The following is a 22,250-nucleotide window of genomic DNA, read 5'->3' on the forward strand; positions in this document are numbered from 1 at the left end:
TCCCCCTTGCTTTACCGAGCATCCATGCCAACCCAGAGACAGCTGTTCTGCTGCAGTAGTCACCCAAATCACTTCCCTTGAAAACAAAGGGGGCGATGCAATATGTTGCATTTGCTTTTCCATAAAAATAAATTGACACAATATAAGCAGGTCTTCTTTCCCATTTAACAGGGCATGAAACTAGTCTGCTGAATGAGGGCACATGCGATAAAATGAACTCAAATGGAGTACATCACTGATATCAGCAGAAAGGTAATTATTAATCAGCTTAATTGCTTCACCCAGGAGAAGGAAAAAAAAAACTTGCTGAATAGATGCCCATTGTCTAAATTAAGGTTAGCTCTTTAGTCTTTATTACATTCCAAGCTTTTCCATTAGAACATATGTAATGACATTTTATCATCATGCTAATACTAGTTCTGAGGTTTCCCCTTAGGCACATAAGATTTTCCTATTAGCATAAAAAATGTGGTGACATGTACTTATTTGGTAGTGTTTTATAGAGTTCATAAATAACTGCAAGAAACAAATTTCATCACAGAGTTAAAATATTTAATGACAAAATTAGGGTTTGTTGTAATAGTGAATCAATAGAGCAGGTGTTACTTATCTCTGAATTAAACAAAAATTATATTTGACATCTCAGAGAACTTCTGAAGAATAACTGTACAACAGACATCAGTAGTGTCACAATTTCTAAAATTAAGAGCTAAACCTATCTTTAATGCCCCTTATTTAGAGCATCCTGTAAATAATTTTAAATAGATGCACAACCTTTGCTAGCCACAAAAGTAGTATTAAAACAGTTTTCACTGTAACTTAAGTCTAACACGTAATCTGAACTTCTTCAGAGCTTGAAAAAAGGTAACTACTGATCATGTTACATTTTACAAATACATTCTTTAATATGAAACATTAACCTGAATAACTGCATACTTTCTGTACACAGGTATCTAATAATACTAGTGAGAAATACTACAGCTATATTCCAGGAAGAAGTGGTAATACTGGAAAGTTTCTTTCCTTTTTGAGTTGTCTATACAATAAGTCCTTCACAGAAATATAGTATCCCAAAATTCATAGAGAAGTGCAGAAATGAAACAAACAAATGAAATGTCTTCTGACAAGCTCAACCAAACAAACTGGTCCCAAATGATGACAGTTATTTTGTCTAAGACTGTATTAATACTTTGCACTGCAGCACCTTCTACAAAAGGACAGCAAAGAACTTCACATGTGTTATCACTGGCCTCCTCTGCAAGAGGCTGGGAGGTAAAGGAGGGGCAAGGGATTGCTGTTACGGCCCTCTCTGTTGTGGGGAGGCCTAGGTAGGACTTTGACACTGAGAGGTCAAAGGTATGAACGCAGCCTGGAAACTAATCATTAGAGGGGGCTAATAAAGATTCGGATGGGCTTTCTTCTAATTCAGGCTATTTCCAATGAAACTTACGTCTAAAAGGATAAGCAGAGAGTGAGGAAAGAGGGCAAGACATGGAATACTTATATTTATCAAGAGTAACTATTATAATTCTACCAGGGAAGAAGAATCTTGGGTTTCACAGTATGCTTATGACCTCATCCTCAGCTACTTTGGAATCAGCTTCCCAAACATTGTTGTTAGAGAGTTGGCAACTACTTCTGTTCTTGAATTTGGCGGACTGTCAGGGGGTTTTAGATTTATCCTTTCAATTATTTATACCAACTCTCTATCTCTGAAACCAGAATCCAATTTGGAAAGATAAATACATCTCTGTGTGTGTGTGTGTGTGTGTGTGTGTGTGTGTGTGTGTGCATTCTGAACTGAGATCTGCAAACAAAATCTATTTGGAGTGATATTTGGGGCTTTTCCTAGAAATTAAAATAGCTTCCAACAGTACTCACCAAATGGCATGTTCCTCGCTTCTTTAAATTTTTAAGACACCAAAAAGAAAGTATAAAATATTATAGTTAACTTATACAGTTTATTAAATTTTATAGAGGGTTTTCTTGAATTGGATCATCTAAAAGGATTCTGAAATTTGTCTCCGACAAATCTCATCTCCCTTTTAATGTGCACCATCTAATATTTTTTCCCCCAGTAGACAAACTTTCTCTCTCCTTGGGAATGCTTTATTAGGAGAACTTCAGCTATTTAAATCAGTATTAACAATCCAAAAGTCATCTTATGCTCCTATGTAAGAGGCTGCAATACATATCGACTCAATCGGCAAAATGGATAGGATGGAATAGATAGGGGTCCTGAAGATTCAGGCAGCTTAAAAATCAATGCGCTGCAGTGGTAGGCTTACAATGTGTCTGAGATGTGCAGCTTGTCTCCTAGTTTCACAAAAAAAGCACAGCTTTTTTTATGTTTAGCATTTTAACCCTCTAGGAAACAGAACTTCTAGACCCTAAGCCCCTTATTATCTTGAGTAATAGAAAATCACGAGGTGTGTGACCAACTGTATTGAAACTGACTGCAATGTAAAGGTTTGTGATTGTGGTGTTTTATATCAGACCAGGCAAGGTGCAATTGCCATGAAATGCAATTTGTCAAGAAACTCACATATTAAATTACATTAAATAAATAGATAGCAAAAACAACATCAAAATCTCCAAAATCCAGATACCAAGAAACTAAAGGCCCTCTCCCAAGGACATTATGAAGGTGTCTCTAAAATAGGCATGACTGTAAAAAGACAAGACAAACATTTTAAATGTACTACTTGTTCACATTATCATTGACAGAGACCTTTATCTGGACAAATCAATTTTTTGATAAAAATATAAGCACTTTTCCATACCAGCGACCATCACTATGACAGTGACAAGAGAAACATCTGTGAGTACACAGAGGGTTTTAGGTAGGCTTTTCTTTAGGCCTTTACTCTCAAATTTTTACCCTTCATATGATAATTCCAAGTAAACACCCTGGATACAAGTAGCAACAGTATTTAAACTGTAACTCAGGAAAGAGATTTCTATCTGCGATTCTGACTTTTTTTTTTTTAACGCTGGTGATGGTTCATGCAAAAGATTACTATGCAAGGAGCAAAATCTAAGACTGCTGTTTTCCCCAATAAATTCAATTGTTTTCCACAATGTAGAATTTTAATCTTCAAATTAAGTGTAGCTAGGACAGTGAGTGAAACTAATCACTGCTTGACTTTTATTTTCATCTAGGAAAAATAACATCTGATGTCACCACATTAAAATGCCTTCCTGCTTAATATCAGAGAAAAAAATACATGTTGCCAGTTTAGACTCAGCGCAGTTTATCATTTGGTCCAAATTTCGTATTCAAACTACAAAAAATATTTTTTAATAAAGAAAACATATTCAAAACATACATATACACACATACACACAGTGGGAAGAGGCAAAAACCCAAAATGAAGCTGATGCTATTGTAGCATTTATTAGCAAGATCATTAGGGAAATGTAAAAATGCAACACCCTTTCTTTCACATTAACATCTGAAAAGAAAAAACAATAACCACGCTAAGTGTCCAAATATTGGAAAAAAAGAAGCAAGCGGAGGTCCCGAATTCTTGTAAAAACTGCTGAACAAACTCTTCAGTTTCTCTTAAGAAGGGTCACCAGGATAGGCAGTTTCTCAACATTTGTGCTTCATGGCAAGCTAAGGAGAGAGAGGAATGAGAAAAGTAAGACTTTATTAGCAGGTATTAGCAGAGAGATTTCACTGTGCTGCTCCCTCTCCACCTCCACAATGAGAAGCAGCACCAAGATTCTACTCTCTGTGGCAGATCACCATTACTAATTACAGTAGCACCTTTAAATGTGCAATGTTTTCTCAAATAGCTCATGGGACGTTTCATTTGTTACTTTTCCTTATGATAGCTTTGCTGGTGTATGCATCCAGGCGGGAGGGAGTGCTGTGTGGTATTCCTGCATCACACTGAAGGAACAAATGAAAAAACCAATGGACAGGCAGAATGAATGAATTACCCTAGGAATAGCTGGGGTTCCCAGCTATTCAGGAGAAGCAACACCCCTGAATTGTATTTACTGGCATCTCATGAAGTATTAAAAATCAACAGCTTTTAGTGAGACAATCTACAACCATCTATTTAATATGCAGCCTGGACGTTCGACCAAGTCCACAGCCCTTCACAATTTAATTGTGTTACTGACGAGGACCAAAACACACCAAATCCCGACTTTGATTTATGCCTTTCCCATTGGTGTTTGTAAAACACAGTCTATTGAAATATTAGGTCTTTTAAACGGGAACATCAAATACCACAATATCAGTCAATATTTTCCCAAGCCCAGCCAGCCCATGATAATGTATTTAAGGAAATGGTATGCAGGTACAGAATATAAAATTAAATTTGTCCTCACTTTTCTTAGCCAGATCTTTTCCAAGGAGTCTATACAATGATGTGAACCAGAAGGCAGAACAGAGGCTGAACTGTAACTCTCCATGTATCCAGAGTCTGATATCAGGGACTAATTCCTGTGGTTGGGGCTGGGAACAACTGGGGTTAGGGTTCTGTGGCTCAGAAATCCTTTGAGCAAAGAACAGGTGATTCTCTGCAGGCAATAACTTTGCAGAAAGCCCTGTCATCTGCATCCTGACCAGGCTCTCTGCCTTTTAAGAATTAGTAAGGCCGATCCTACTGATTTCACCCAGTGGTGCTCTGCATCATTTTGGAATATGTCACTAATCCATTTCTTCTGCAAAACCCAGGGCAACCTGAGTCTTCTCTTTCTCTTCTTGACATCTTCAACAAATAAATTATAACCCTGGGGCTGCCATCTCAGCTAAGCCACCAGCAAAGACAGGGTCAACACTCACAAGAAGTGTCCCCAGCCAGGTTTGCATGTGATAGAGGGACCTTTGGACCAGTCCTCATGTTGATAAGTTAATCTCTGCTTGGGAAACCTCAGCTGAAAGAGCTCCTGGTACCTCTGTCTGGTGATGCCAGTGAAGACCTCCACAGATCTTCTGCAATGCTAAACCCAATAGTCAGTCAACTGTCAGACACAGGGATTGGGAAGTTCCGAATGTGCCCAGGCTGTCCTGCTGAGTGATGTGGGTTCTTGCCAAGAAGGGCAGAGGTGGCTAAGGACTCCTGACCTCAAGGAGTTTATAGTCCAGGAAACATATAGTCCAGGTTGGTGCAAATGGCAGAGCCAGGGCTCTAGCTCAGATCTGTCCCACTTCCTGGCCACACTCTGAACCTCATCACTCTACGGCCTCTACTTCTTGCTCTGCTTCTAGTTTTTATACATTATTCAGCAACATGGACCATCACATCAACACAGAGTGGTTAAGTGTTGTGCATAATAAATACTGACCATAAATATTTGATCAGTGCTGCTGTCCTGGTATTCAATGAGCTGTTAACTTTCAACTAATGGGCTTGTGCCAATTTACCCACAGCTATTAATTTTCAGCAGTGATTATGCTGCTGTTCAAACCAGACCCTGGTAACCAGGACAGTGCGTCTGGAATGGAGCTAAGGGGAGCCCCCGGGCCACGACCAGCTAAGATTTGCAGAAATACAGTTAAGACTGGACATTTTGCTATTTGAGTATTGGCATGGTCCAAATGTTTGTGTTTCCCCAGAATTCTTATGTTGAAACCTAACCCCCAAGGTGATACTATTAGAAGGTGGAATCTTTGAGAGGTAGTTAGGTCATGAGGGCAGAGCACTCATGAATGAGATTAGTGTCCTTATAAAGTGGCTGAAGCGAGACCCCTCACCGCTTCCACCATGTGAGGACATGATGAGGAGGTGCCATCTATGAATCAAACAATTGGCCCTCACCAGACACAGGATTTGCCAGTACCTTGATCTTTGACTTCCCAGCCTCCAGAATTGTGAGAAATAAATTTCTGTTGTATATAAGTCACCCAGTTTATGGTATTTTGTTACAGCAGCTTGAATGGACTAAGAAAGTAGTATCATTTTAGTTTTTGTTTAAAAATTCCCTAGAATTAGGAGCGTTAGAATATGGAAGGCAGGGAGGTAGAGCAGAAAGAGCACTGCGTGAAATGAGGTCAGGATACCTGCTGCTGCAAATCTGCTGTATGACCTTGAGCTCTAAAGTCACAGCTGCTCCACACCTCAGCCTCCTCTTATGTCTACAAAAACGTCTCCGACGCTAAATGCCAATGGATAAATTTAGGTGTCAGAGTTGTTAAAATTTCAAATTTCCTTTTGATATATTTCGTGTTCTTAATATCTCATGGAAAGAGTTCTCTTTCAATGCTATGCATGTAACCTACTCAACCTAAAAAATGATAATAATAAAATCATGACTGATACCAGGGAGATATAGTATCAATATATTACTGTTGATAAATAATAAAATCATGTATTTTATTTTTTATAATACTATTATAACATAATAGTATTATTTTATAATAATATAATATTATATATTATAAGACCTGTGCTCCTAAGACCCAGACCTGAGCTCCTTAGGTAGTAAGGATAGAGGCAGCCATTCCCTCACAGTGAGAGAAAGGCCACACGCCCTTTCTTCCCCCACACACGTAGGCTAGTGCAAAACAGGGCAAGTCAATGTTTTTTTCTGCAAGAAATGTCACCTGAGGATGTCTGAGTGTGGGTAATGCTCTTGTCTACTGACTCACTGCCTATGGCGGGGCCGTCAAAGCATTGCATCTGCTGCAACATTGTGCTTTTTGGCAAGGGAAAGTGAGCAGATCTGTTTCTGCGATTGTGGTGCACTTTCCTGAGGTTAACTTTGCATGAAGCCCGGAGCTCAAGAAAGGACCACATTTCCTCAAACCAGGCTCACCAGAGTGGAGGTGGGGGAGTCAGTCTAGGAAGGCAGGGCGGAAGGATCATTTTCTATCTGCACTGTAGACAACAAGCACCTGCGTATTTTGAAGTCAGGGTTGTGCAAAAGTGATCCATTGACTCTTGCACCTGGGTCACTGCAGGAGTCCTGGAACAAGTTAGAAGGCCAAGTTATTTTCTACTGGACTCTACAAAGGTGTGCCAAACTCTCCAGCTGGGGTTCGGTGCCCTTATTCAACTGGGAGCTCTAGGAGCTGCCACCCGGCATTGCCATTTTCTGCTCAGGACTCTGCCATGTGTTCTGGCCCCCACTTGTAAGCACAGCTTACTCCTTCTGAGTCAACAGAGCCATGCTTGTCTAGGGGGTAGAATGCTTGGGTTCCATCTCTGAACTCTCCCTTCACCAGCAGGCCTGGCTGTGGCTTGTCCAGTAAAATGACAGCTTCATGGTCAGCCTATGCTAGCAGGTCCAAATCAAGAGTCCTGGTCCCTGGGAAAATAGCCACACCTTATCTAGAGAGGTCAATCTGCTCATTAGGAATACTGCCAGCACCAGTGATTCATAGGCACACATCCCAGTTTCACACAACTGCAAGTCTGGCCATGACACTCTCACACTCTCATACACATTAACAGACACTAGTAACCCCTCCTCTTCCCCCCGAGATGACCTAAGGGAGGGGAAACCAAAATAAACACAAGCTGTCCACGCCTCACCTCTCCCGAGTGAAAGCAGGTAACTGCTAGGCATAAATTTTCCCACTGGTCAAGCCAGAGACCCCTTTGCCTTTGGTGGCTGCATTAGTTTCTATCCTGATGGGTCCTGTTTCAAGGGCTGATCTGTGTTTAGATAGTATCAACATTTAGCATGAGGGCCCTCCCACACCCCTTTCCCTTTGGGTTTGGGAGGCACAAAATCTTCTCCTCCATTCCTTCCCTGTCCCTGTGTTGAGGATCCTCAATCACCAGTATCAATTCTCCAATCCCTCTACAGTGCTCATTATGTGACTGAATAGGGCAGGGTCAGTAGAAAAAAAATTTATGAAAATGATTACAAATAATAGTAATTTAGATTTATATGTGCTACATACTGTGCTAATAGCTTTGAACTCATTCAATTCTCTGAACACTCTAGTAGGTAGGTACTATTCTCATAAAGAACAGTGCTCTATTCTACTGATGAGAAAACTGAGGCTTAGAGAAATTAAGCATTTGCCCAAGGTCACCAAGATGGTAAATGACAGAGCTATATTCAAACACAAGATGTTAACTACTATTCCATATTGCTTTCCCAATTGCCTCGCAAACTTGGCCACAGTATCAGGGAAACAGGGCTACCAGGGCCAAGAATTCAGGCCATCTGGTTAGGTTATCCAATCCAGTGTTTGTACAGCCCCCTCTGGGAGGGACGCCTACGTGGACGACATCCAGGTATTGTCTATGCCACCTTAGGAAGAGCAATTTTACAATCTTCCTTGGTAACCTGGTTCATGGTTTAATCATTAACCTAAACTCTTGTTTTAGCAGAATTTTATCAGTGCACTATTGATTGCTCTATTCTGTGTGGGAAGACATGAAAGAAAAATGCCTGTACTATCACCCTTCCCAGAACTGAAGACTGTTATAAAGTTATTCCCTTTAGCCTCTTCTACCCAACTCAACAACTTAAATGTTTCCCCAGATTTCCACTATCCGTCTCCCACTGAAATCACGGAAGCTGCTGTTGTTGTTAAAGAAGCTGAGGCTGTAACGCCAGCATTTCCATGTCATCATTATCTCTGTGTCACAGAGGCTGGAGAAAGGAGGAAGGAACTAGGGAGACCTTCAATCCAAATTCACTCTCTCTGCCTCTGCACCCACAGCAGCAATCTGAGGCTCTGGCCTCCAGCAGGGCTGTCTGCATTTTCAGATAGATCTGGCCAATTCTCCTTGAAGGAACTCGAAATGGGCCCCACAGGCAAGAGTGCAGTAAGACCCTGTCATGACAGAGAATGAATGAGACGACAAGACAGCGCTGTGCAAAGGGGATGCAGGAAGAGAAGGCAGGAGTCATCCACTCAGAGCTGGATCCCCAGCTGGACCTGAGCGTGAGCCTCCAGAAGAGGTCACCGCAACTCAGCTGGGAATATTTTTCTCATTGCTTTTTAGGTTATCCGTCCTTGTTTCCTCAGCAGAAGTGGTGTTTCTGTTAAAGCCAGTTATTTTCTTCCCCGAAAGGTCACCTGAAAAGTGTATTTGAAGGGCCAGATCATAAGCCTGACATGCCAACACAAGTCATCAGCAGATGTTGTTTCTGGAAGGCTAAATTCAAACCACTAACCAGAAAAAAAACTGCCCTTTGATCTGAAGCACAACAACAGTAATAAATCCTCTTTATCACCTGACCAACAGGGCCTCTCTTTCCTTTGGTTTGTGACTGCCTTAGATAGCTGGCTGCCAATAAAAACTGCCCCTTTCCCTTCTAAAAGGCACAGTTCTCAGCGAGTATGAGAATGTGCAGAGTGCGCACTCAGTCACGCAGGAAATGCCCTTCTCTGGATTCAGGGGCAGCAGGGAGTATTGCTGACAGCTCAGCGCTGGTCCGGTCAAGCTCAGAGCCCCAGAATTGAGGCCCTGAAATAACAATCGACCCCTCTCCAAGGGAAAACTAGCCCCGAGGTGCGTAGTTCCCTGGGACTGGGGCTTGCTTTGTGTCTGGTGAAGAGATAAGGACACACTGCTAGACTCAGGATGAGAAAGGGACAGGATGGAAAAGCAAGCACGAGCAGCCTCACGTCCTCCATGTGTTGGCTAAGTGGGGCAGGGATATTCGAAGACCTGATCTCTTCTCCCCAACCCCCTGTTCTGTGCCTCGATACTTGAGCCCTAAACTTCTGAGCAGGAACTAAAGATCCAAGGTCAGAAGGTCAGAGATACGGATGAGGACATTAGAAAAGAGCCAAAGAAACCAGGCACAAGAAGAAATTTTCCACGACTCAGGTGTTTAGTAAGTAGCAGATGGGAATTACATAAAGGGGAAATAGAAAGCTTAATTTTATATCTCTCATCACAGGAAAATACTGAAATAAAGTTTCTTGGCACTGTAGCTCCCCAACACCCCAGAGCTGAGAAGCCTGCCCCTCTCTTGGCCCACCTTGTGCGCAGTTTCTGCAAACTGCTGGGCGCTGTTCTTCAGGTCTTCTGTCTTCTCCTCCGCTCGGCCTAATCGCTCTCCACGCTCATTCAAGGCCTGGCTTGCCTTCTGCACTGCGCTGGTCACGCTGTCAGCAGCTGAATGGAGGATGCTGTTTCCTGAAAGGAGGAGAGCAGGTGCATCAGAAACTGGCTCAGCTGACCCACAGTGACCAGACTCCGGCAGGGTGAGTACCCTGTAAGAGGAAGGCAGGTCACACTGCAGAAAGGCCGCTCGTCTAGTGACTAGGAAACAAGCCGACATTTCTTTTGATTGGGTTTGACTGACGCACTTGCAGCAAGAACACCCACTGACTGCAGGACCTAGGAAAATCCTAAATGCTTCTCTATAAACTCATCACTGACACGCCAGTCATTTCCATTCTGCCAGTATTCTATCTGTGGAGGCTCAAAAGGATGGGGCCTGTCTGGATTTACAACTTGGCTTGCAAAGATAAATGAAAACATTGATAAGTTCACAGAATTAGGCAAGTTCAATGAGACATATCTGGATCTTATGTTATTTCCTTTTGACCTGTGGTTTCGGTGAATAACCATAGGAAAACTGGGACCACAGAACTTTTCTAGATAGAATGCTCTATATTCCTTCCAATGCTTCTTCTTCATTTTACCCCTTCATCCAGCAAGTAAAGAACACCCCAAAATGTACAGCTTCATGTAAGAGCTATGATCCAGTCTCAAAGCTCAGAGTAGATGTGTCTGCTCCCAACCTTGGATTCTGTACCATGGCTCGGATGGTTGGGACTCCTTACCTCTGATCTCTAGTATGTGAAATACGGAGCCTCAGGACCATACTTAACCAGTAGGTACAAAACAGTGATAGAAACCAGCCCTAGAAGAAACTTGGTACTCCCAAACTCAGGAGTGGTGATACCAAGAAGGTTGAAAGCCATTGCATCTCAGAGGGTCATGCATTCCTGACATCCCATTTGCCGGGACTGGGCAGCAAAATTCAATAGTGAAGAACTTGCCGATGCATAAATCACTGAGAAATAGCAACTTGCAAAATGACAACCAAAGGAAATTTATAGCTGTATTTTGTTAACATTGAGTGTGAGATATTTAATGGCATTTTATATAATGACTTTATGTATTTGAATAAGTTTATTACATCATTTAACTTTGTACCTGGGATGGATACATCTAGCCACAGACAGCTTTTAATAGAAACGCAATTTCCACTGGTCTCAGCTGCAAAGGGTTCTTAATTTCTCCTCTGTGGGCACAGTCTGTGGTTTGTGGAAAAGGATCTCAGGCAAAGAAAGTGCCTGGACTGGAGGAAGCACTTAGTAAATGTTTTTCCATTTTTCTTCTTTAATGGTGGATTTCAAGGGATTCAATTATGCACTAAGGGGAGGAGAATGGGGTTAACTCAGTGTTACTCAGTTGCATCAAGCACTACATGAACCAAGATAAATCAGCACAGATAAACAGGGAGCAGAGGAAATGCAGTTCTAGGCAAATCTGGTTGAATGCAAGGTTGGAATGAAAGGTCTGGGTCTTCAGAACAGATTTAGGAGGAGAAATCTTGGTCCCCTTTGCTTTCATATCATACTCATAACTATGATAATAACCTATCCATGCTGCTCAACACTTGAATAGCACTTTGCAATCATAAAGCACCTTCACGAATATTATCTCACTTGATTGTCACAATTCTGCTGATAGGATTGACACTAGCAGAGGTTAAGAGGCTTGCACAATACCGTATCACTAGGGAAGTGACATGGATAGCACTTGAGCCTGGTTTCCCAGTGACTTTTCCTTATTCTCTACCTTGTTCTTTGCAGATATGGTGTTGGTTCAGAGAAGCAATCACTAAGACAGAATTGTGGGCAGACTAGCATACAGATAGGTTTTGACAGGTTATTTCCCAAGGTAACGCCTGACCGTTTCTGTCCTCAAGGTACTCCTCTTGGTAAATTAAGAGTTATTACCCATGCCACATGGAAAGTCAAGTTTTCTCAAAAAAGGAAGAGGCCAATGGGGTGGAACAGGAAGATGGGGAAGGGCGCAGAGGAGTTGGGAGAGGGCACAAGAAAATCTCCTTTTCCTGCCTCCTTCCATATATTCACAGCTGAGCCACCAGAGGACTGGGAAAAGATAGGGCAGGGAAGCTGCAACTTCACCACTAGGAATAGCTTCCTTAAATCAAAAGGATTTTAGAATTAGCTGCTATAAAATTAAGAGGGTGTATAACCAAGACTTGCCTTTTCCCACTGGAATTAACCTGCATGATCTTCACTCGTGTTTCTGGAATGAACCCACTACACATAAGCCTTGCTGCTCTGTTGCTTGAAATTAATCTTGCACGTGATGTCAGGTAACATCACACTCAGTTTTATATGATACTGTTTAACAGGAGACATTATAACTCATAGAGAACCAGATGCTGTCTTCACTGTTGAAAGATGACATTGCTGACTACTGCCAATAGGAAATTCACCTTCAGTTATTTTCAGGCATCAGGATGAATTCGAACAAATTTCATTTCCTTGGTTGAAATAACCTCTTCCAGTTTCAATTCTACCCACATTTTAGGCACAGTGAAGTCCCATCACCTTTATTAAGCTTCAGGTTAATTCCAATCTCTCCCTCCACTCAACTCCCTAAATAATATCTATATCCTTCTTGGGTACTTAATTAAGTACAATCACGGGCAACTCTTCTCCTACTTGACTTTTTCACCTGTAGATGCAATGACTTCCCAGCTGGATTACAAATTCTCAGAGTGCATCATTTCGCTCTGTTGACCATTCCCTAAATCTTTAATATTTTTCCTCTATTGACTTAGATCTTCTGCTGACTTATTTTCTTCTATCTGGGATCCTCTTGCTCAAACTGTAATCCCAGGGTTCTTTCCCTCACTCTCTTCTCCTTTGCACTCTACAGACTCTCTCTGGAGCAATCTCATCCAGCTCCTGACTTCCATAACCAAATCCTTATCTTTCACTAGGTCATGCTGCTGAGCTCCAGGCCCATAGGTTTTCTTATGGAAAAAGTCCAACAGAATGACCCAAAGTCATCTTAAGTTCAGTAAGTCAAAACCTCAACTCATTATCTTTTCCCTCCACACCTGTTTTTCCTTTGGGTCCCCTACTTAGCAAACAACCCCAATATTTGCCCAGGTCCTGAATCCAGCCAGAAATCTGGGAGTCTAGTCTAGACACCTTCCTCACTTTTATCCCATACAACTAAAGGTCACCTCCTATACAGCTCTCTACACTCTTGCCTTTTTACCATCCTCTTGCCTCACATATACACACAATCTTTACCACATCTATGATAATTACTAGAAATAAAATTGCTGGTTCAAAGCATACAAACATTTTTAGGCTCTTGGTGTATGTTGAAAATTGCTTCCCTGAAAGATTTATTCAACATTCAAAACTATTCATGAAGTACATACTACATGCCAGGCACTTTTATGTTGACACAACTGGCAGAATGACTTTAAGGGAGTGATTTAATTTGTCTGATCTGTAAAATGTGGGTTGTGCCATTTACCTCACGTGCCTACTGTGGAGATGAAGATGTACACGCAGTATCTCCAGGTACTCAATGGAAGTTTGTCCCTCCACCCCCCTTAAGACTACATCTTCTTTCTATGTAATTTTGAAAAAAATGGCACATCTCACCCAGTTCCATTGCATGTCACTCTCTCTTCTCTCCTATCTCGGGGCTAAGTGTTTTGAAGCTTGCAGAAGATACTCCTTACATACCTTTGTATATCCTGCTATATGTAGCACAGCATGTTGCTCAGACAGGGAGTTTCACACATATTTATTAAATCACGGCATGTTTTGTAAATAGGATGCCTAACTCAAAAGTTGGGACTCATCATATTGTGCTGAGTTAAATCTGGAAATAAAGCAGCCTCCTGAGGCCAACAGCATAGTAATTCTTTCTAAATAGATAGGAAGCATATTAATACCCAAATTTATTCAAGCAGTCTGAGAAGCTGTCAACCATGGCAAATAAAGTCAACTACTTTTGGAATTAGTCTCTGGAGATAGAGCAGAGACCAATCTTGCTCCACTGATCTTGCCTTCATATCAGTTCCACTTAATGTGTGCTTTTAAAAAAATATATACGCTGACATCTTTTATGTTAAGTGATTTAGAAGACTTCATTGAGAGAGCAACTGAAGATAAAGCTATAGCATTGTGTTCAGTCACTGAGAACACAATGAAAATAAATTTAAATGTATAGAAAAATGAGAAAAAAGAGTAAAGTATATTGAGAAGTGATAAACGAAGAGAAAGGAGGAAACTTTTTAAGAAGCACATGCAATACACCAATAGTTCAATTATCAACATAATTTCATTTGATCACCCTACACATCAGGGTGTATCTTGGTAATTAAAATCCTTAATTCTATTGCTAGTAAAAGGCAATTTCAACAGAATTTTCAGCAGCTACTTCTATAAAATACATATAGAGATATTTGAAATATAAAATATTCATCCTGTTTGGAAAATAAGGCAGCAAGAAAATAATCTAAAACATAAATAATAAATATATGCCCATCTATACTCAGTGCTGAGTCAATGTGCTTATCTAAGAACACTCTTTTAAAACAGAGATTTCTTAACAGTTTTGCTTGGACTACTTCTATTCCATAATCAATTTAACCACTTAAGAATAACTACCCAATAAACCCCACTTATCTAAACTAACTTAGAGGAAAACCAATTTGAATTTTGGGAAAATATAAATGTGTAAAATAGATATCGGTTCTAACAAACACAAAAATTGGTAGGGAGACCTATTATATTTAATCTGTTTATAGGCCAGGAACATTAGTGACTCTCACATAATATGCCAAAAGTATTCAATAATAATTTATTCTCTGCGTGGATGAAGTAGGCTCTATTCTATTCTCATCTACTGAGTTATTTTTCTTAGCAAAGCTATTTTCATGGTTAGTACCTAAGGTACAATTAAGTCTTATTAAGTATAAGTGACACACAAATTAATTTCACTGGATACAAAAAGGTAGGATTCACCTAAGACATGGTTTTTTCTTTTTTCTACTTTCGCTCTGTGACAATTTCATTGCTCAGTGTTTCTGCCACTAGAACACATATTAGCAAAAGAAAAGTCACATAGAGATCTGGCTCCCTGACAGCCTGGTCTCCTTTCAGTCCCAAAGCTACTCAGTGTCACTTAGACACTGTTCTGCTTCCTGTGATGAGTGGCTCTACTTCTGCCCCCATCCATGGTCATTCAGTTGCATGATAATCATGATGCTCCAAAGGAGGCTCTGTTTAGTACTGTGACTGTCACTAAATATTTTATAGATTAATAATAATTTAAGTAATAATGACGATATTAGCTTTTACTTCTATGAACAGAGTGATTAAATGCAAAGCCTACTCGGTGATAGAAGTTGGTTCTTAATCCACAAAGTCCATTAATTATCTGTGAATTTAGGCAATACCAAGCTCTTTCTATATTACATTGATTAATCAATACTAAATCACATCACTGCATTTCAATGTTGGATAACCTCTAATATCCTCTTTTAAGATGGAGATTCTTCCAAAAAGTTAAATTTCATCCATACTTTTGTGGTAATGACTAACCAGAAAAATTCTTTTAAAAATTCTGGTTACATCAAGCCTTTCCAAACGGAAGAGTTGTTAACCCAAGCTGGGCAGGATGCAGTGTGAACATCAGTCAATCACAATCACAGAACAGCTACCATACTAGGTGGCAGGTACTATGGTAAGATGTTACATTCCTCAAAGGGAGATATTCTTACCCTTATGTTACAGTTAAGGAAACACATGCACAGGGAGGTGAAGTAGCTTACGCAGGATTAGCCGCGAATTGACTCCAAAGCTCTTAACATCTATGTCGGCATTTGCCAAAGTGGTTCTGTGAGTTACAGTGCTCCAAGGAAAGCTCAATTCTATGGCAAAATGACTTCATGAAATGAGATCTAGCCACGCTCCTTTATTGCAGAACTTTGGAAAATCTTTAATGCGTTAATGTAAACTGAATGAAAAGGAGGTACGGGTGAGAGCAGGAGAGGTATGGTATGCAGAGCTTCCCAAACATATTTACTCATAGGGCTTTTTTGCCGAGTATCTTAGTAGGGTGAAATTCTGCAGAATTTGTGCTCAGAAATGCTACAATAGACTACACTGACTCCTAAGTTAAAGGAGGAAAAATAAATTCAGGCTGTCCTCATCAATTTAGTAACAGACAGGTCATGTAATTACATTCAAAAGGCTTGCTTTATAGAGGCTACGGAACAGATAGCGTGCTCAATGGTGGTTTCAGAATTATCTTTTGTCTCAAGTTGGTGGCTAATTTCAAGGACCAAGAAACTTACTTGTTTGTTGCCTGGAGTTGGACGACAAAGAAAAATGGACTTAATGCTCAGGAATACTTTGTAAGTCCATAAATGCAAAAGCCTACTTGAAGGACACCTTGGAATTATCGATTGCTGTTGTTACCAAGCGAAGAATGGACCATTCTATTAGGTCTTCTTTTGGCATTGTGAAGGTAATGCAGTGGAACACCAGCCTACTCCCAAGTCACAAGCATGTCTGCCCCAGAGGCTAACTAAAGTCTCAGGAAAAAGCCCAATGCTCCCTCCCTGTCATATAGACAACTATGAGTTCATACTCTCCTCTCAATTCACTGTTTCAATCTTCTCATTAACAAGGATCAAACATTTAGGATTTTATTCAGGTCTCTTTAAACACTTAAATTCAGGATATGCATAAACACTCATGGATATCTTTAGGATTTACTTAACCTTGGTTCTTATGAATAGTTACAGGGTATCAGGAGAATGAATTCAAAAATACTTCTTTTGGGTCTGTTTTGTTCAGAGATTTCTCAGAATACAGGGAACACTTGTTTTGAGGTTAAAAACCTAACGTGGCTCTAAATTTGGTAAAACAGATTTTGTTCTGTCTTGGGTTATGTTTGCTGACAAACCAGCTATGATCTACAGGTCTCTACTTTTATTACAGTTGGCAGCTAGGGACTTTTACTCTAACACTCTAATAACTGTTAATTTCAAGTCCTTATAAATACAAATTGAAAACTCTCTACACAATGCTACTGGTTAAAAAGCAAATTTTCTTCAACATACTTGCTACTTACCAGCTGTGTGACCTGAACAAATTACTTACCCTGTTGTGCTTCGGTTTCCTCACCTGTCCTAGGGATTGGTCTAGTATCTATCTCATGAGATTGCTGTGAGGAATAAATGAGGTGATGTGCAAGTGGGGCATTTACAACAGTGTTTGGCCCATAGACACTGAACCTTAGCCATTACTAATGAGATTGTTACCTGGCACTGGAGAGTCTTTCTGTTAAGCTCTCTACTTAGCTCATCTTTCTTTCCCTACTCTCATCACCATGAACATTCGTGAAGGAGGAGTCTGCCCCTACTGTTACTTTCGTATGCCACAGTTGTTTTGAACTTCCAGTGGACCATCTCACCCCATGCTAACAACACTGTTCTCTCAAACTCACCAATGACCTATCGAGTCCATTGCCTATTTTATGTTTCCTCCAGTTGGCCATGGGACCACAAATTGACTGACTACGTCTGAAGGCTGCTCTTTCTGTTGGCTTCTAAAACACACTATTTCTTGATCCACCCCCCGACCCCTATCACTTTGATTCTTCCTTCATTCCCTTCCTGATTAGAGATACAAGGTCAGAAAGATCTAGGCTTGAGACTGACTTTGCCAAATATCAACTATGTGGCCTCAGATAAGTTACTTAATCTCTATGAGCCTATGCTTTTTCATTGGTTTAATGTCAATAAAAAACAGTACCTATTTTTGGCCAGGTGTGGTGGCTCATGCCTGTAATCTCAGCACTTTGGGAGGCCAAGGTGGGTGGATCACTTTAGCCCAGGAGTTTTGAGATCGGCCTGGGCAGCATGGAGAAACCCCATCTCTATAAGAAATACAAAAACTAGCTGGGCTTGGCAGTGCATGCCTATAGTCCCAGTTACTGTGGAGGCTGAGGTGGGAAGATAGCTTGAGCCTGGGACACTGAGGTTTCTGTGAGCTGAGATGGAGCCACCGCACTCCAGTCTGGACAATAGAGACAGACCTTGTCATAAACAAAGAAATAAACAAACAAACAAAAAAACAGTACTTATTTTTCATATGAACTAGTGTAAGAACTAAATGAAATACATATTTAGCATAGGGCTAATAATGCAGTATGTGCTCAATGTACTCTGTATCATTAGTAATAACTGATTCATTCAGCTCACTTATTACAGAACATGTGCCAGACACTGTCTATATTTGTCTGCTTCACAAATTAAAAACCTTCATATTAACCCAATCTTTTCCTTCCTGCCCTTCTTCTGATCTGCTCCTCCTACATTCATTGTGTCAATTAATGGCTCTTCTGTTCACCTACTCTTCTACTCTCAATTGACCTGACTCTTAACCTTTCCAACATATCCCACACCAAAATGCTCATGGAATCCAGGACATTCTCTCTCAGCAAGGTTTCTTTACTTAGCCCTCCACATTATTTCTAGCCCCTATGGTACTTTAGGTTCTATTTCAGTCTTACTGGACAAAGATAGTAGCCTGGATGTTGCTCCTGCCACTAGTCTCTAAGTCCTCTAGTACCTGATCATGCCACTTTCTCATTTCTATGCTTTGCTGCTCACCCATAATACAACACAACCAAGAAGGCCTTTCTTAATCTAGTTCCAGGCTATTCGCTTGCCACCTCTGCAGGACCCCCAACCTTTATCTACTGCTTCACTGTTTCTTGACAGATTATAGAAAATCCTTAAAGTTTTATCAGTTTCTTACTATGTAGAACATACAACAAATGAATTTGAAAAAAAATCCATGTGAATAAAAAGCTTAACAAAGAACATTGCATCCAGCTCTGTCCCTAAGGGTGTTCCGACATCAGCAGTAACACTTTTTTTTTTTTTTCCAGCATCAGTATTGAAATGCAAGCCTCGCACTCAGATTTAGGTGTCTAGCAATATTTTCTGCTAGAAGAAAGCAAAGTTCTTTGGGAAGCAGCAGATTCCAAGCCTTTGGGCAAGGAAAACTCAAATAGGCCTAAAATACCTTATTATTGCCAGATAGCAAGGATACCTCTAAAGATGACAGGGACAGTGCTAAAATGAAAAAGAAAGCAGTTTAAAGGAGATCACTGGGCAAGATCACTGATGTGATATTTAGAACATCAATAGTAACAAAAGTTATCACAATAAAGATAATTACAGTAATTGTATATGACTTCGTGGAAGCCATAATTTCTTAATGATAAACAAGAGAGTTAACACAAAATGTACAAAAATGAAGTACAAAACAAAATTGATTATAATTGGATGCTTTATTGATTTTAATTAGTAAAAAGTATTAAAATATCTGGGTATTTTGTTTAAGTATTTATCTACATACCAATGTATGTATTTGTCTCTATCTGTGTGAGTAGCAATGGGCAAATACAGAAAACTACGAGTAAGCCAAAGAATTTCAGAAAGAGTAGAAAGTTACAGAAAGGACTAATGAGCATTAATGGTCAAACATATCCACTAGGTAGAAAGAATGACGATGCATTCCAAAGTAGTGAATGTGTTCTCCTCTTTAGAAATTTGGCTATCTGTTCAGATCAGATTGCATCTCCCAGGGGAAGAAACTTCTAGACAACGTGACAAATTATAATTAGATATTAATAAGGTGCCTGTATGTTCACAATAATGCTAATATACAAGAGTGATGCACAAGAATGACATAGAGAATTATGTAACGCTGGCCAAGCAATGTAAAGGATGCACCATTCTGGGAGAAAACCTGTCAAGTTGAAATCACTGGGCGGATGTGAAGAATATAGGCTTAAACGGTTCTACTGAGGTGAAACATGAGGTTCCCATGAAGACCCAGTGAGACACTCAGGGACTCAAGTTTGAATCACCTTGGGAGAATAAACCAGGCCCTGTGCCCCCACTAAAAATCAACTGATTGCCAACTCAATCCTCTAGACTCAGGAAATATGAAAATAAGCACTTTGATTAAAGTTGAAAGATCTATGAAGAAGAAAATAAATAATGAAGAGAGAAATTAAACCTATGGTGTTGCTTGTTCATTACAGGTTTAAATATAATATTCCTTTAAGTACTGTAATTATTATTTTTGCATATGTCTTGTCTGTTTAAAGTATCTAAAGTAGTCAAAATAATCAGTCCTATTAAACTGTGATTGCAGTTTAAATTGTTTAAGAGAACTTCATGAACTAAGTTTCATAAACAATGTTTATAAAAGTTTAAGAAAATTTGACTTTTCAAAATATGTTTAGTAGAAATATTTAATAAACTGAGCATGAAACAAAGTGCAAATAAAAGTGTTTCCTTTCCATGCATATAATCCCATCAGTCTCCAAGGAATATAATCAGCATCTTTACCCATACATCTCTTTTCTTGCCTCTGAGACTTTGCAGACACTGGTTACTCAACCATTGATGTACTTTCCTTCTATAATCACCTAGTAATTCATACTCATCAGATGTCATTCCACCTTTTACATTTCCCTGCTGGTTTGTTTATTCATTGAACTATTTTTTTTTTTTTGGTTACCTATTATTTGCAATAGGCACAGCAGCAGGCTGGGAACACAGTTGTAGGCAAAATAGACATACTCTCCACATACATTGTCCCCACCCCATGACCGGCAAGGGGCCTATGGTCTAGAAACAGGAGGCAGGATGTGTATGGTTAAAAAAATATGTGTAGGGGTGTGTATGTGTAAAAAATATGTTATAATAAAAAAACTGAATTGCTGAAACATAATAATTTTCCAGGTTGTTAACAAACACTGTGCTGTGATAATATATTCAAGGGAAGAGGGACTGACTTAGAATCAGTTTGAAAGCCATATCTGAAGACGTAAGCTGTGTGTGATGATAAGCTGGGGAAAAGTCCATGTGCAAAGACTTGAAAGGGGAAAACCCCTTTATGTGTTCTAGAAAGTGAAAGACCACTGGTGTGGCCATAGAAGGGGGAAAGTGGCTTGAGAAGAGACTAGAGAGCTAAGCAAGAGGCAGATTAGATAGGGGCTTATAGACCATGGTAATGAGACATCTTAAGTGCAAGCAGAAGCCATTGGAGTGTTTTAAAATAGGGGTAATCTGGACCAAGATAATTTTTGGAAATTATTACTCTGGTGGTAGTTTGGGAATAGGAGAAAGAAAAGAAACAGAATGGTTAAGAAGCTATTGCAGTAATTCAGGTAAGAGATAAAGGTGGCCTGTACTAGGATGATGTCAGTGAGATGAGATGTATGGAAAGATTTGAGATACATATTAATGGACTGAATATGAGAGGTGAGGGAAAAGGAAGAATACTGAGTGAATCCCAGGCTTCTGGTTTGAGCAATTGGGTAGATAATAGTGGTGCAATTTACAAGATAAAAAAGGCTGTCAGAAAAACAAATTTTCTTGGAGGGTGAACAGATACGAGAATCAAGTATTTCATTTAGGATAAGGTTATGTATGCTTAAGTTGTCTATGAGACATCCAAGTGGAGTCAGTAAGTCAAACAGATATTCCTGTAAGAAGCTCTGTGGAGAAGTCTGGGGATGGAGATAAAATTTCTAAGTCATTAGCATAGAGACAGAATGGGAATGGATCATCTGTAGGGAGCAACACGAAAGAGAGAAGGGAAGGGGCTTGCAAATCCTATCTTTAAGAATCTTAACATTTAGAGTAAGGTGAAGGTAAAGGAACCTGCTAAGGAAACTGAAAAAGCAAGGTGAATTTGGAACAATGGAAGTTAAGTCAGGACAATATATCAAAGAGGCAGCTATAAGAGTGTTAAGACAATTTAATGGAAAAAAATTGTCTTTTCAACAAATGGTACTGGGACAACTAACTGCATATCCACATGCAAAAGAGTGAAGTTGGACCCCTACATTATACCATATACAGCTTTAACTCAAAATAGATCAAAGACCTAAACAGATGAGCTAAACTGTAACCTCCTAGAAGAAAGCATAGGTGTAAATCTTCATGACCTTAGTTTAAGCAATAGTTTCTTAGGTATGATACCTAAAGTAAAAGCAACAAAAGAATAGATAAACTTCATCAAAATTTAAGAAGAAGCTTGTGCTTCTTCATTTCCTTGGAACTTTGTTTATGTTTCTATTACTACATTCAATACATTATATTGTAATTATCAGTTTAAGTGTCTTTTTAGCCAGTTAGACAGTTAATTTTACAAATTTCCTTCACTGTGTCTCATCCCCATTTGTATACTTGGTACCAAG

At 39.8% G+C, this 22,250-nt stretch overlaps 1 protein-coding gene across 4 annotated transcripts in view; it reads right to left on the reverse strand.

The window, feature by feature from the left end:
- Window positions 1–530: 530 nt before the first annotated feature.
- STXBP6 (syntaxin binding protein 6) overlaps window positions 531–22,250 on the reverse strand; it is a 240,928-nt gene continuing 219,208 nt past the window's right edge. For all 4 annotated transcript variants that reach the window (XM_008961288.5, XM_055097413.2, XM_008961292.4 and 1 more), the window contains 2 exons: window positions 9,910–10,067; window positions 531–3,619 (listed from right to left, as the gene is read on the reverse strand). In XM_008961288.5, coding sequence (XP_008959536.1) covers window positions 3,596–3,619; window positions 9,910–10,067 — 182 coding nt within the window. In that variant the 3' untranslated portion in view covers window positions 531–3,595. The remainder of the gene's footprint in view (window positions 3,620–9,909; window positions 10,068–22,250) is intronic.

This window comes from Pan paniscus, chromosome 15 (assembly GCF_029289425.2).
Source record: "Pan paniscus chromosome 15, NHGRI_mPanPan1-v2.0_pri, whole genome shotgun sequence".
NCBI lineage: Eukaryota > Metazoa > Chordata > Mammalia > Primates > Hominidae > Pan > Pan paniscus.